Below are 11,464 nucleotides of genomic sequence, written 5' to 3'. Positions count from 1 at the left end.
GTACGCGGGCCTCTCACTGTTGTGGCCTCTCCCGTTGCGGAGCACAGGCTCCGGACGCACAGGCTCAGCGGCCATGGCTCACGGGCCCAGCCGCTCTGCGGCATGTGGGATCTTCCCGGCCCAGGGCACAAACCCGTGTCCCCTATATCGGCAGGCGGACTCTCAACCACTGCGCCACCAGGGAAGCCCCCTATAACCTTTCTATTTAACAACCCTACGGGTAGCCTTCAGAAGTTGATTTCCATGCTCTGTTGTCAATGGATATCTTCAAACATCTCTATTCTATAATTAGGAGGCAGGCTGTTTTTAGAGGGTGAGGGTTTAGTTAACAGTTGCAACATAGAAGGTGGGGATGTATCTGGCAGGAGAATATATCATAAATCCTCGCTGATGACTGGAATGGCAGTTCCTCTGGGTGGGAGGGCAGTGAGGAGGGAACCACCAGGGACCTGCAGTGACAGTCAGCAAGATGCGAAGGAGAAAAGGAAGGGCTACAACTCATTAATGAGAGGTGGCAACAGAGGAGAACGCCTTCCTTATTAAAACCTGTGTATAGTAACAAGCACGTACGGTAGTAGCCAAATTCCCATTTTGTGCAAGAAACGAGAATAAGCCAGCTGCACCATGAACCTGCAAAGGTACTCGGACCAAGGGAAGAAGGGAGGGGTGCCAGATGGCTACAATAAGCTATTAGCGTTGATCAGGAAAATGTATGTATAATTAACTTATAAACCTTGACAATATGTACAGGCCCAAATCAATTCCATGGACCTCACTGCAAAAATGCCCCTTTTTGAAGGCCTTCTCTACACTGATGCAAGATAAGTTAAAACCATAGAAAATTATACACTTCAACCCTTGAAAATAATCCACTTATAGTAACTATTAAGAAGATGGTCATTTGGCTTAAAATAACAAAGCCTCTATGAGTCCTTGTGGCTCAGTGAAAAGACATGGTAAATGCAATGTTAGGAAGCTCAAGCAAGCAGAAGGGGCTTGGTGACTTTTGGTGCAGCAACGGCTCCCTAGGACGAGGCTCTTGGGGGCCCAGTAACAGTCAGTTTTGCTTTCATTAGTCTCTTTGACTTGAGATGGCATCCCTAATTCTCATTAAGCAAAAGAGGAACTAATAAAATGGCAAGGAACTGCAGAAGGCCTACTATCTCTAATGTCAGGAGCATGGCCAGGCAACACAGTGCAAGAATTGTGGACAATATCTCATCTATGAGTGAATCATGGAACTTCGCTTGGTAAACTTGGGCTCTAATTGATTCCCACATTGCACAACCTTGAAAATTTTACATAAGTTCATCGGACATCAATTTTCCCAACTACAAGACCAGAAGAATAGCCAAGCCTCCTTCTTTGTTATACAACTGTTTTCTGTGACTACCTGGAAAAACATGCTCCTCAAAAGAGAAGACAATCTGTATTCTTCAGCCTTAAAAAGGAAGGGAATTCTGACACATGCTACAACACGATGAATAAGACATTATGCTACGTGAAATACGTCAGTCACAAGAGGACACATATACAGTGTGACTCCACTTAAATAAGGTACGCAGAGTCGTCAGATTCATGGAGACAGAAAGTAGAATGGTGGTTGCCAGGAGTAGAGATTGGGTGAGGAGGGAATGGGGAACTGTTGATTAATGGATACAGAGTTTCAGTTTTACAAGATGAAACGGGTTCTGGAAGCTGGTTGCACAACAGCACGAATGTGCATAACACTACTAAACTACACACTTAAAAATGGTTAAGATGGTAAATTTTATGTTTTGTATTTTTCCCACAATTAAAGATTTCAAAAATAAATAAATAAATAAAATGCACAATGGGCCTGGCACAGTGGAGACCATCAGTCTACAAGTATTGACCACAGGAATGAACAAGGCTCCTCATATAAGAGAGACAAGATCTAACTGGCATATCATCGCTAAAGGATCTTTAAACGTTTTGAGAAATGGACCCAGAGCATTTGGTGCAATGAGTAAGGGAACCACAAATTACGTGTGTTAACGAGTTATCTGCTATGCCTAAGCCTTAGCTCTTGCAGGGACCATCCACTTCTGAGAATTAGGTGACATATACCACATTAAGACCACGTTGTCAGGAAAGACAGCCTTTTGCCAACCAAGTAAGCCACTGCCATAGGAGAGTGGCAGGAGCGTACCTGGGGAGGCAATGCAGGTACTAGGGCTGGAGACTCCTAAATGCTTTTCAGCTGCCACATGGATATTTTGCAATTTGGCAGATTACCCATCTAACCAAGAAATGGAATGTTATAGTATTGCGCTCTATCACAGTGCACAGTCCTGTTTGCAAAGGAGCCTGGGAGATATCCATGAGTAAGGGAGAAGACATTCTGATGAGTCCCTTTATTCATTCACCCTAAAGTTACTGAGCCCCACCATAAGCAGGTGCATTGACAGTCACGAGAGATACAAAGATGAACATATCCTGCTCTTTGCCCTCCAAGTCTGGTGAAGGGAGAGAGGCAGGTCACCATACCATTAAAAAGTACAATATGGTAAGTATTGGGCACTGGTGAACTAAACACAGAGGAAGAGGTGGTCAAAAACCATGGGAATGAAAAAGGCTTCAAAGAAGAGACTGCTTTGGGGCTTGGTCTGGTCTAGGAGGAAGGGGAATAGAGTAGATTCTAGCCACAGGCAAGGTCTTGTGAAAAACAAAGATGTTATGGGAAAAAAATGTGTTTGAACAATGGTGAGAAGATATCTGTAACTAAGACATGTGTGTGTGTCAAAAGAGGGAGAGAAGGGTGGGCGATAAAACTAGAGAGGTGGGTCTGAATCGTGGTGACAACCCTGAATATCACTCCAAGTAGTTTGGCTTTGTCTTTAAGGTTTGAGAAACATAACTCTTAGATGGCAGGAAGACAAGAATGACTATTTAGATAGGAGTGCCATTTAAGAGGCCGTTGTAACAGATTAAGCCAAAGTAAAGAGGACTCTGAATGTGTCAGTGATACTAAGGAAGTGGGTACGAGGGGTGGCAAAGAGGAGAGCGAAGGAAAACGTCTAGCTTACATGACTGCCTGTGATAAAGATTACTGGAGGAAGAACAAGACTACGACAAGATGATGTGTTCGGTCGGGAGCACTTTGTAAGGTTCAGTCTCCTCATTCATAAAAGGAAAATAAATAATAAGTGATAATAAAAGGAAAATAAATAAATAAATAATAAGTGATCAGTTATTACTTATTATTACTTATAAATAATAAGTACTAACAAGTGATCAGTCTTCGGGCGGTTGTGAGGATTAAACAATAAAATAACAAGAAGAACACAATACTATCACTTATGATTAGATTTGTGGAAGTGTGGACCCAGAGAGGATTTGAGACAGGAGAGAACCATTTGGGAGTTATTGGTATAGAAGTTATGGTTGACAGTGCTGGAGGGTATGAACCTGGATCACCCAGGGAGATGACGTCCTGTAATCTAGGACCAGACCCTGGTGCACGCAAGTATGCAGAGCATGGGGCACTGGGTTGGAGACCAGCAAAGATGACTTGAAGGAATGATCCAAATATGGGAACCTGGAGAAAATAGCTTCATGGGAAAAAAAAAAAAAAAGTGAATAGCCAAAAGTGCCAATTCTGCCCAGAAGCTGGTAAGATGAGAACTAGAATGAGTGGGTCTAACACTTAAGAGGTCAAGAGTACCCTCAGCAAAAGCTATTCCAGCCGAGGGGTGGGGTGAAAACCAGATCACAGTTCACTTAGGAATGCTGTGTTTTCCTAATGTATTTTGATATTAGATAACTCTTTAATTGGGGAAATCTTCATTCTGTAGGGCTAGAACACTGAGATTTTGCTCTCTCTCCAGGAGCTACAGATAAAATTTTTCTTCTTTTTTTTTTTTTTTTGCGGTATGCGGGCCTCTCACTGTTGTGGCCTCTCCCGTTGCGGAGCACAGGCTCTGGACGCACAGGCTCAGTGGCCATGGCTCACGGGCCCAGCCGCTCCGTGGCATGTGGGATCTTCCCGGACCGGGGCACTAACCCGTGTCCCCTGCATCGGCAGGCGGAATCTCAACCACTGCGCCACCAGGGAAGCCCCAATATTTCTTCTTTAATTTGGAGAACAAAGGGACTTGTGAATCAGACTGAGAGGAAATTAATGCTGTTAAGATTCACTGTTATATTTTTTCATGGAGAAAAGAACACTAGGTTTGGTGGGGGGGGAGAGTGAAGAGACAATGGGAATAAAATATGAAGCAGCACAAACAAAAGTAGAGAATTTTCTGTAATAATGCCGAAAGTTGTACTAATGCAGTACTGATGGGAGAACAGAAGTGAGTGCCTTTGAGACTCTATATCCATCTGCCTAGGGCCATGAAAGACACCTGTTTACAAGCCCTTTAAAACACACCCACTCTTACCTTTCTTTTGATATCAGTGAACTGGGAAAACATTAAAGACCAATAAAACGACAGCTCCAGGATATAATAGTAGTGAAGGTCAGGCGTGAGTGGCTGAGGATCAAAGAGAAAAAGGCAAGATTAATAATTAATAGGAAACCAAATCTGTGTGTCAAACATCTCAAGCTCAGTACTGAAAAGTGACATTGTCTTATGCCTCCACAAATTCTGGCCCCATTCTCTCTGTGGATAAGGGAGCTCTGAAGGACGCCTATAATCCACAGCTTGATGTCATTAGCTTTGTTTCATCTCCAACTAAAAAAGTGTCAATCAGTATGAACATTTGGCATTGGTACCCGATTCACCACTCATTTTAACAATTGCATTTATGGTACTTAGACATGAGTCTCTAAAGATTCCTTTAGGCAACCTGCAAAAAAATTCTAACACATACACAGAAAGAGTAACTCTGGACAACTCCTGTGAGATTCCACAGCACAGGGACCAGGGAAGGTGAAAGAAACTGGAGTACTATATGGGTCACTGAGACATAGTTTCAAATTCTGACTTAATTGGAGCTTCCTTTTCTTTAGGAAATGTTCTGTACGTTGTAAATATTAAAAAAAAAAAAAAAAGATAATTCAAAAACATTTATTAAAAGGTCAGGGGGACAAGGAAGCTGCTAAGAGATACTAGACTAGGCACCCAGCCAGGGAATCTGAGTTTGAGTCCCCGCTCCACAGCTTAAGTAGGGCCTTCGTTTACTTATTGGAAAATGGAGGTAACACCTGCTCTCCCTGCCTCACAGGTCCAGGAATGGGGAGAAGCTCAGGGAAGCAGTGGAAGTCAGTAATATTTATTTTGCACATAAATCCATAAAAACAAAACAGGGTTTTAAAAAACCATTTTTGATGAGTTGTTTTTAATTGTTTCATTGGGCTGTAATGAAACAACTTGCTTTCCCAGAATGAATGAAAGACCTTTGAAACTCATTACATAAACCCCTCCACACCGCTGCACACAAGGTGTTGAAACTGAAATGCTTTGTAAACCAATAGCAGCATAATAAGTGACTTTCGCAAGAAGTCGGCAATCACTTAACTACCAACTCTAAGCATGGACATCAAGAAAAACAGTCGTGCCCCTCAATTCATCTTTGTCGACAAAACACACGAGGACAGGATCCTCTCCGCTCAGTATACCATTACAGGGCACAAAGAGAGGGGTAAATGACAGTATTCCAAGTATTTAAGATAGCAAACAGCAGATGGGCCTGTGAATTACAATTGTGTACAGTAAGTCATTGCTTTCAACGTTGCTTTAGTCTTGATCAGATAGCCCTGGAATGTTCAGCTCTCTCTGACCATGTCATGTTGCTGATTTAGTCTTTCTTAATTTGAATACACTACATGAAAGAGAAAGAAATGCAAACTGGAATCCCCATTTCAACATGTCCCTAGCCTTGAACCTACCCGAGGGGTAGCCAACACCAGACCCTACCCGCTGTTGCAACACTGTGTGTAATAGAGAACTTGCAGGGCACACCTGCGCCCATTAACTTTGTTAGACCAAATGCCTCTAAAAAGACAACCCAAAGAATCCCAAACTCAAAAATCCAAATTGCTTATCACAATGTCCGTCTCTTTATTTTATCACTAAAGTATCTGGTTGTATTTGTTTCTCTTAAATAATATATCCCAAATGAACTAGAAATTCTAGAAATGTTTCAGCAAGAAATTTCGAGAACAGTCCCAGCTTTGATATTCAAATAGTAACTGAGCTAGGGACCACAACACATGCTAATATTACTGAATTCATGGACAGAGGCAAAGGTATGTCTGTGGGCAGGGATCTGAAATGCTCCCTGTCTGGGATATGATTTTAATCTCATTTTCAATGATGCTATTTTTGTCTATATGTAATAGGGACAAGCCCAGTTTTCTGAGTTCAAGGAAACAGTGCTTTATTAACATCTTTAAAGGCCGCTCCTAAGCCACAGAGTGAACCAAACTCAGCACGCCAGCTTCAGCTCCTCCCTTGAGCTCTGCCCGCTAGCTGCCAAGACAGGCCAGGGCTGTTATCTGGTCCTCAGTGACCCAAAGCAGGCTGGCTGTTAGAAAAGGAATTATCCAGGCTTCCCTGGTGGTGCAGTGGTTGAGAGTCCGCCTGCCGATGCAAGGGACGCGGGTTCATGACCCCGGTACGGGAAGATCCCACATGCCACGGAGCGGCTGGGCCCGTGAGCCGTGGCCGCTGAGCCTGCGCGTCCAGAGCCTGTGCTCCGCAACGGGAGAGGCCACAACAGTGAGAGGCCCACGTACCGCAAAAAAAAAAAAAGGAATTATCCACCTACTGAAGTGATTGTATCTTACTCTCCAGCAAACGCACCTTCCACACTTCCTCCATCTGCTCAAGCTTTGATTCTAATACAAACTACCTCTCTCACTAGGCTGTGTCCACCATCAAGCAGCAGGGGGTACGGCGGGGGGCAAGCAAAGTGGCTGCCCAACCTGCTGGGACCTGCCTGAAACCATGGCGCTGACCTAAGAAAGGTACTTTACATGCGTAAAAACCCAGACGGTAATGTGTCCTTACCTGATAGGGGTAGTTGTACCAGCAGTGCCTTGTATTCCACAGCCAGGGGGTCTGAAAAACACGACAAAGAAACACATTTCACATGTTTTGGAAAAGAAGCGAGAGAAGGGATGTTTATGACAGGTTCTGGCCCCCCAGTATTTGGGGATTTCAACAATCTACCTGTGTGAGAACTGAAGGACTCAGTATAATTAGGAATAGGAGAGTAAATCCATGAGGATTCCATCATACATTCTATCTGGGTAATCTTCTAAACTCAACCCGCAGTATTTCAGGCCACTTCCGGGATAGAGTCCTAGCCGGTGTTTTTTTATATTTTCCTGGTCCTATAGACACACCCCTGCTAGGTAACCAGCCTCAAGAGCAGAGCCCTTTAAGTGTCTCACCAAGACCAGCTGCAAATCATCAATCTATTATCAATTAACAATGCTGACAGTTGGTGCAAATCTCCTTGAAACTCCTCCAACTCAATGTTTACAAAGCAACATTATTAATCGTTTCAGGCATTGAGTGGGGGTCAAGAGCAGGCAGGTACTCTTATTTCAGTAGGACAGCTCTGACTAATTCCAGTTCTGAGGGAATTAACCCTTGCAGTACACCCCACGCTCGGACTCATGGTCAAGGTCTTTCGAAGACAAAACAATCTTTCTTAATTTAACGGCAATCACTTGCCTTACCACCTTGTAAAATCAGAGAGAACATCTAAGTATACACACAGATTCCAAACATCTGTAATAAACAGGGAGGGGTTGGTATGGATTTGAATAGAGAGCTGAACCATCCCATAATACCAGCACAAACTTTCTCATATTTCTGTATTAACTTTATCATTCTTTTTGCATTCCTGATCTATAGCTATCAGCACTTGGTGGTATACATCTATACACATTTGACACACATCAGTATGTTTCTAACTATTAAGAAACATAATCTATCATTACTACAATCTGTGTTTATATATCTCAAAATGATAATACTGTCATTGAGAGTTTAATGTCAGATATATTTGTCCTGACCTAACCTCCGTATCTTGTCCCAGGCCCTGTAAGATCAAAAGTTGCTGCCTCTGCAGTAGGATAATGTAGTTGTCTCTCTGAAAGCCAAAGAGATATCCTTCCACCCCCCATGGTCCTCATCAGCCCTGCACCGATGGGGATGAAGATGTGGAGGATATTAGCTAGTATTTGTTGAGCCCTCCCTATGACCATACACTTTTTTTGGAGGGTTTTCCTTCATGATCTGTTATTTATTTAACCAATTAAAAAGTTGTTTCTCTTTAGATTGTCCCATATACTTTTAAAGGATCTCACATGTATGAACTCATTTAATCCTTACAGTAACTAGTAGTAGTATTTGCCTCATTTTACAGATGGGTAAACTGAGGCCCTGAGTCCGTAATTAACCATCCAGGTTAATTAGCGAGGCAGGGCCAGAGCTGGAAATCAAACTCAGACTGTCTGGTCTCAAAGCCGAGCATTGCCACTGTGACCCTAACTTTGAGTCTGATAAAAACTGAACGAGGACTCAGTTTAGGGAGCCAGGTTGAAGTAAAAAGCCATGCCATGCCCTAAACCTAATAATGTCCAGGGATCTTTACAGTCCCCTTTCATTCAAGCACTCCTGATTCTCCTTCCATTTTTCCTGCTTTTGCCATTTGCTACCTGTGCTACGCTGTACGTATCATGTAATCTCTCTGCACTTAACTTCCTTGGTGCCTGAGTTGTCTGTCTGTCTGCGTCCTCCATTTCTCATGTCCATGACACTGAGGTTTATGAGTGACCGACCTCCAGGATGATGGTGAGGATCAAATGAGAGAGCATGTATAAAAATGCTGCAGATGGGGCTTCCCTGGTGGCGCAGTGGTTGAGAGTCCATCTGCCGATGCAGGGGACGCGGGTTCGTGCCCCAGTCCGGGAGGATCCCACATGCCGCGGAGCGGCTGGGCCCCTGAGCCATGGCCGCTGAGCCTGCGTGTCCAGAGCCTGTGCTCCACAACGGTGAGAGGCCACAACGGTGAGAGGCCCGCGTACCGCAAAAAAAAAAAAAAAAAAGTGCTGCAGAGGCTTCAAAAGCTTAATTGGTTATTGACTTATATAAACGACATATGTCCGTTGAGGAAGATATAGAAAATATTGAAAATAATAAAAAGAAAGATAATTTGAATTCTCATCACTATTAACATTTTAATGTACAGCCCATTTGGGGCCTTTTTTTCTATATAATACAGATATACATGCAGATATGGATAGATTTCTTTTTAAACACACACATATATGCATTATTTTTAAATGTGGGCACAACATAGCAAAATCTACTTTAGAGTACAAATGTTAGTTATTACCTTCCTCTCTGATAAAACTGTTTACTATCTCTACAATTAGCTGAAAGTCCCTGAGGAAAACGTATGTCATATTCTTACGTTTATCCCTCCAGGATGAGACACTCAAATTGACAGTTCAGCTTTCATTACTGAATGCTAATGAGAAGGAATGCAGAATGAAATGCAACACCTATAAAAAGCCTTGTAGTCTTTTTTCTGAATGCATCAGTCCCAAGCCCACAGGGCATGTGCCTGCTTGCCTCTAAAGACACAGCAGAAATCTCTTCCAATACAGTCATCCTTCCCGTCACAGGCGGGACAGCAAAGGTACGACTCCCAGTGACCCAGGAAAATCCATCATTTAGAGCTTCCCTTCCTCTGTGAGCTTCCTGGCTCCTTGGTTTTCTTCTAACACCCAGGCTCTTCCCTGGATGCATCAGATGTGCATCAGCTAGACATGCTTGTACCATGTGCAGAAACCCGACTGACCTGCAGAAACAGTGGGTGAGTCTTTGTCTCTCAGTGGGTCCTGCCCACTTGAAGCAGGAGCAAAGAGCACTGAGAACTTGATGGGGCTACCAAGGCCATAGCTCAGCCTGCAAGCTTGTTTGCTAAACATTGAAGTAAGCACTTTCACATACTTATTTCACAATGCGTGTTCACATATACTTCCTACTTTGACAATACTAGATATTAATATCATCTTCTATGTGCTGCATTTTTCTAGGATCTCATGTTATGGCTCCCAAAACTCTTTGAGACAGAACAAACACTATCTTTCCCAATTTACAGATGAGAAGACAAGTCCATGAAATGGTGATTCTCCTAATTTCTAATAGCTCAACACTAACATATGAATCTGGATTGGCTGCTTATATTTAATGCATTAGGTATAGCACCTTTAGTTTCAACTGATACCATAAACCTATTGTTTTTTAAATCAGTTTCTTCCAGATACATTTTTAAGAATCATTTCCATGTTCATTTGGTATCAAAATCTGTATAGGTAGTAACATAATATAATTAAGAACATAAAAAGCTGCAATATTTAGATGTCAAGAAAGAATAATCGTTATGAAAAAATACACTGAAAACCCTCATTTTAGAAGGATGGGCCTAGCATCTTCCTACATAATTAGAGAAAAGCTCTGCACCTAGGACAGTGCAAGGTGGTTCAAGCACGTTTTCTGAAAATAGAAATGCCTTTTTTACATGGCATTACAATATCAGGGGACATTATCAACATTGGAAAATCCCAAAACCCAATGATTCTCAAACATTTCAATAACTTAAGATTCACTTTATTCTCCCTCAGACATATACAGTTAAATAATGATATGAAGCACGTTACAGATTTTATAGTATTTTATACATATTATCTCACTTAATTCTCATAGCAACATTGTAAGTGCTCAAGATAACATAGCGTGCAGGCACCATAAAAGACAAAGAATATGCTGCTGCGGAGGCTCCTCAAACTATTAAAACGCAGGATCTGATTCAGTAGGTCTGGCTTGGGGCTGAGAGTCTACATTTTTAACAAGCTTCAAGGTGATTCTTGAACCCTGGACCACATTTTGAGTAGTAAGGTGCTAGAGGAAAGTAAGGAGGGTGATCCAACTTGGTATTTACCAGGTGTAAGGCACCTTGCTAGGCACTTTGTTATAATATTTCACAATTCACTGTTAGGTGAATAAATTAATAAATTATTTCTAATCTTTACAAGGGCCAAATTTGAAGCAGAAATTGTTAGTAAAACACTATTTAGCTGGAGACAATGCTTCTCAAACAACTTCTGTGCTTGCTAGAACCACACATCTAAGCTCTGGTGAAAGAGATGTGAGCAGAATTGACACATGGATGCTGCCCCTAAAAGCAAATGTGAATAAGTAGTTCTCACCTTTTCTCCATTCCCATTGGAGGGAGATAATAAGAGCTGGAGCTGCCATTTTCACCCTGCGATGGAAGCTTCTGTTGAAGTTGATGTTGGAGGCCTCCTACTAGCCCTGGTCTGCTTACCTCTGGATTATATGTGTGACACAGATAAATTCCTATCATCCTCTCATATCTAAACTACTGTGTTGTCATATATATATATATATATATATATATATATATATATATATATATACACACACACACACACACACACACACACACACAC

At 42.3% G+C, this 11,464-nt stretch overlaps 1 protein-coding gene across 2 annotated transcripts in view; it reads right to left on the bottom strand.

Annotated features, from left to right (window-relative positions):
* The window catches only part of CERS6 (ceramide synthase 6), a 326,376-nt gene that overhangs the window by 71,961 nt on the left and 242,951 nt on the right, over positions 1–11,464 (bottom strand). For both annotated transcript variants that reach the window (XM_007452610.1, XM_007452609.1), the window contains exons 5-6: positions 6,981–7,031; positions 4,407–4,499 (exon numbers count right to left, since the gene is read on the bottom strand). In XM_007452610.1, coding sequence (XP_007452672.1) covers positions 4,407–4,499; positions 6,981–7,031 — 144 coding nt within the window. The remainder of the gene's footprint in view (positions 1–4,406; positions 4,500–6,980; positions 7,032–11,464) is intronic.

Source organism: Lipotes vexillifer, unplaced genomic scaffold (genome assembly GCF_000442215.2).
Source record: "Lipotes vexillifer unplaced genomic scaffold, Lipotes_vexillifer_v1.1 scaffold454, whole genome shotgun sequence".
NCBI classification, from domain to species: Eukaryota; Metazoa; Chordata; class Mammalia; order Artiodactyla; family Lipotidae; genus Lipotes; species Lipotes vexillifer.
This window is presented reverse-complemented; position numbering and strand designations above follow the sequence as displayed.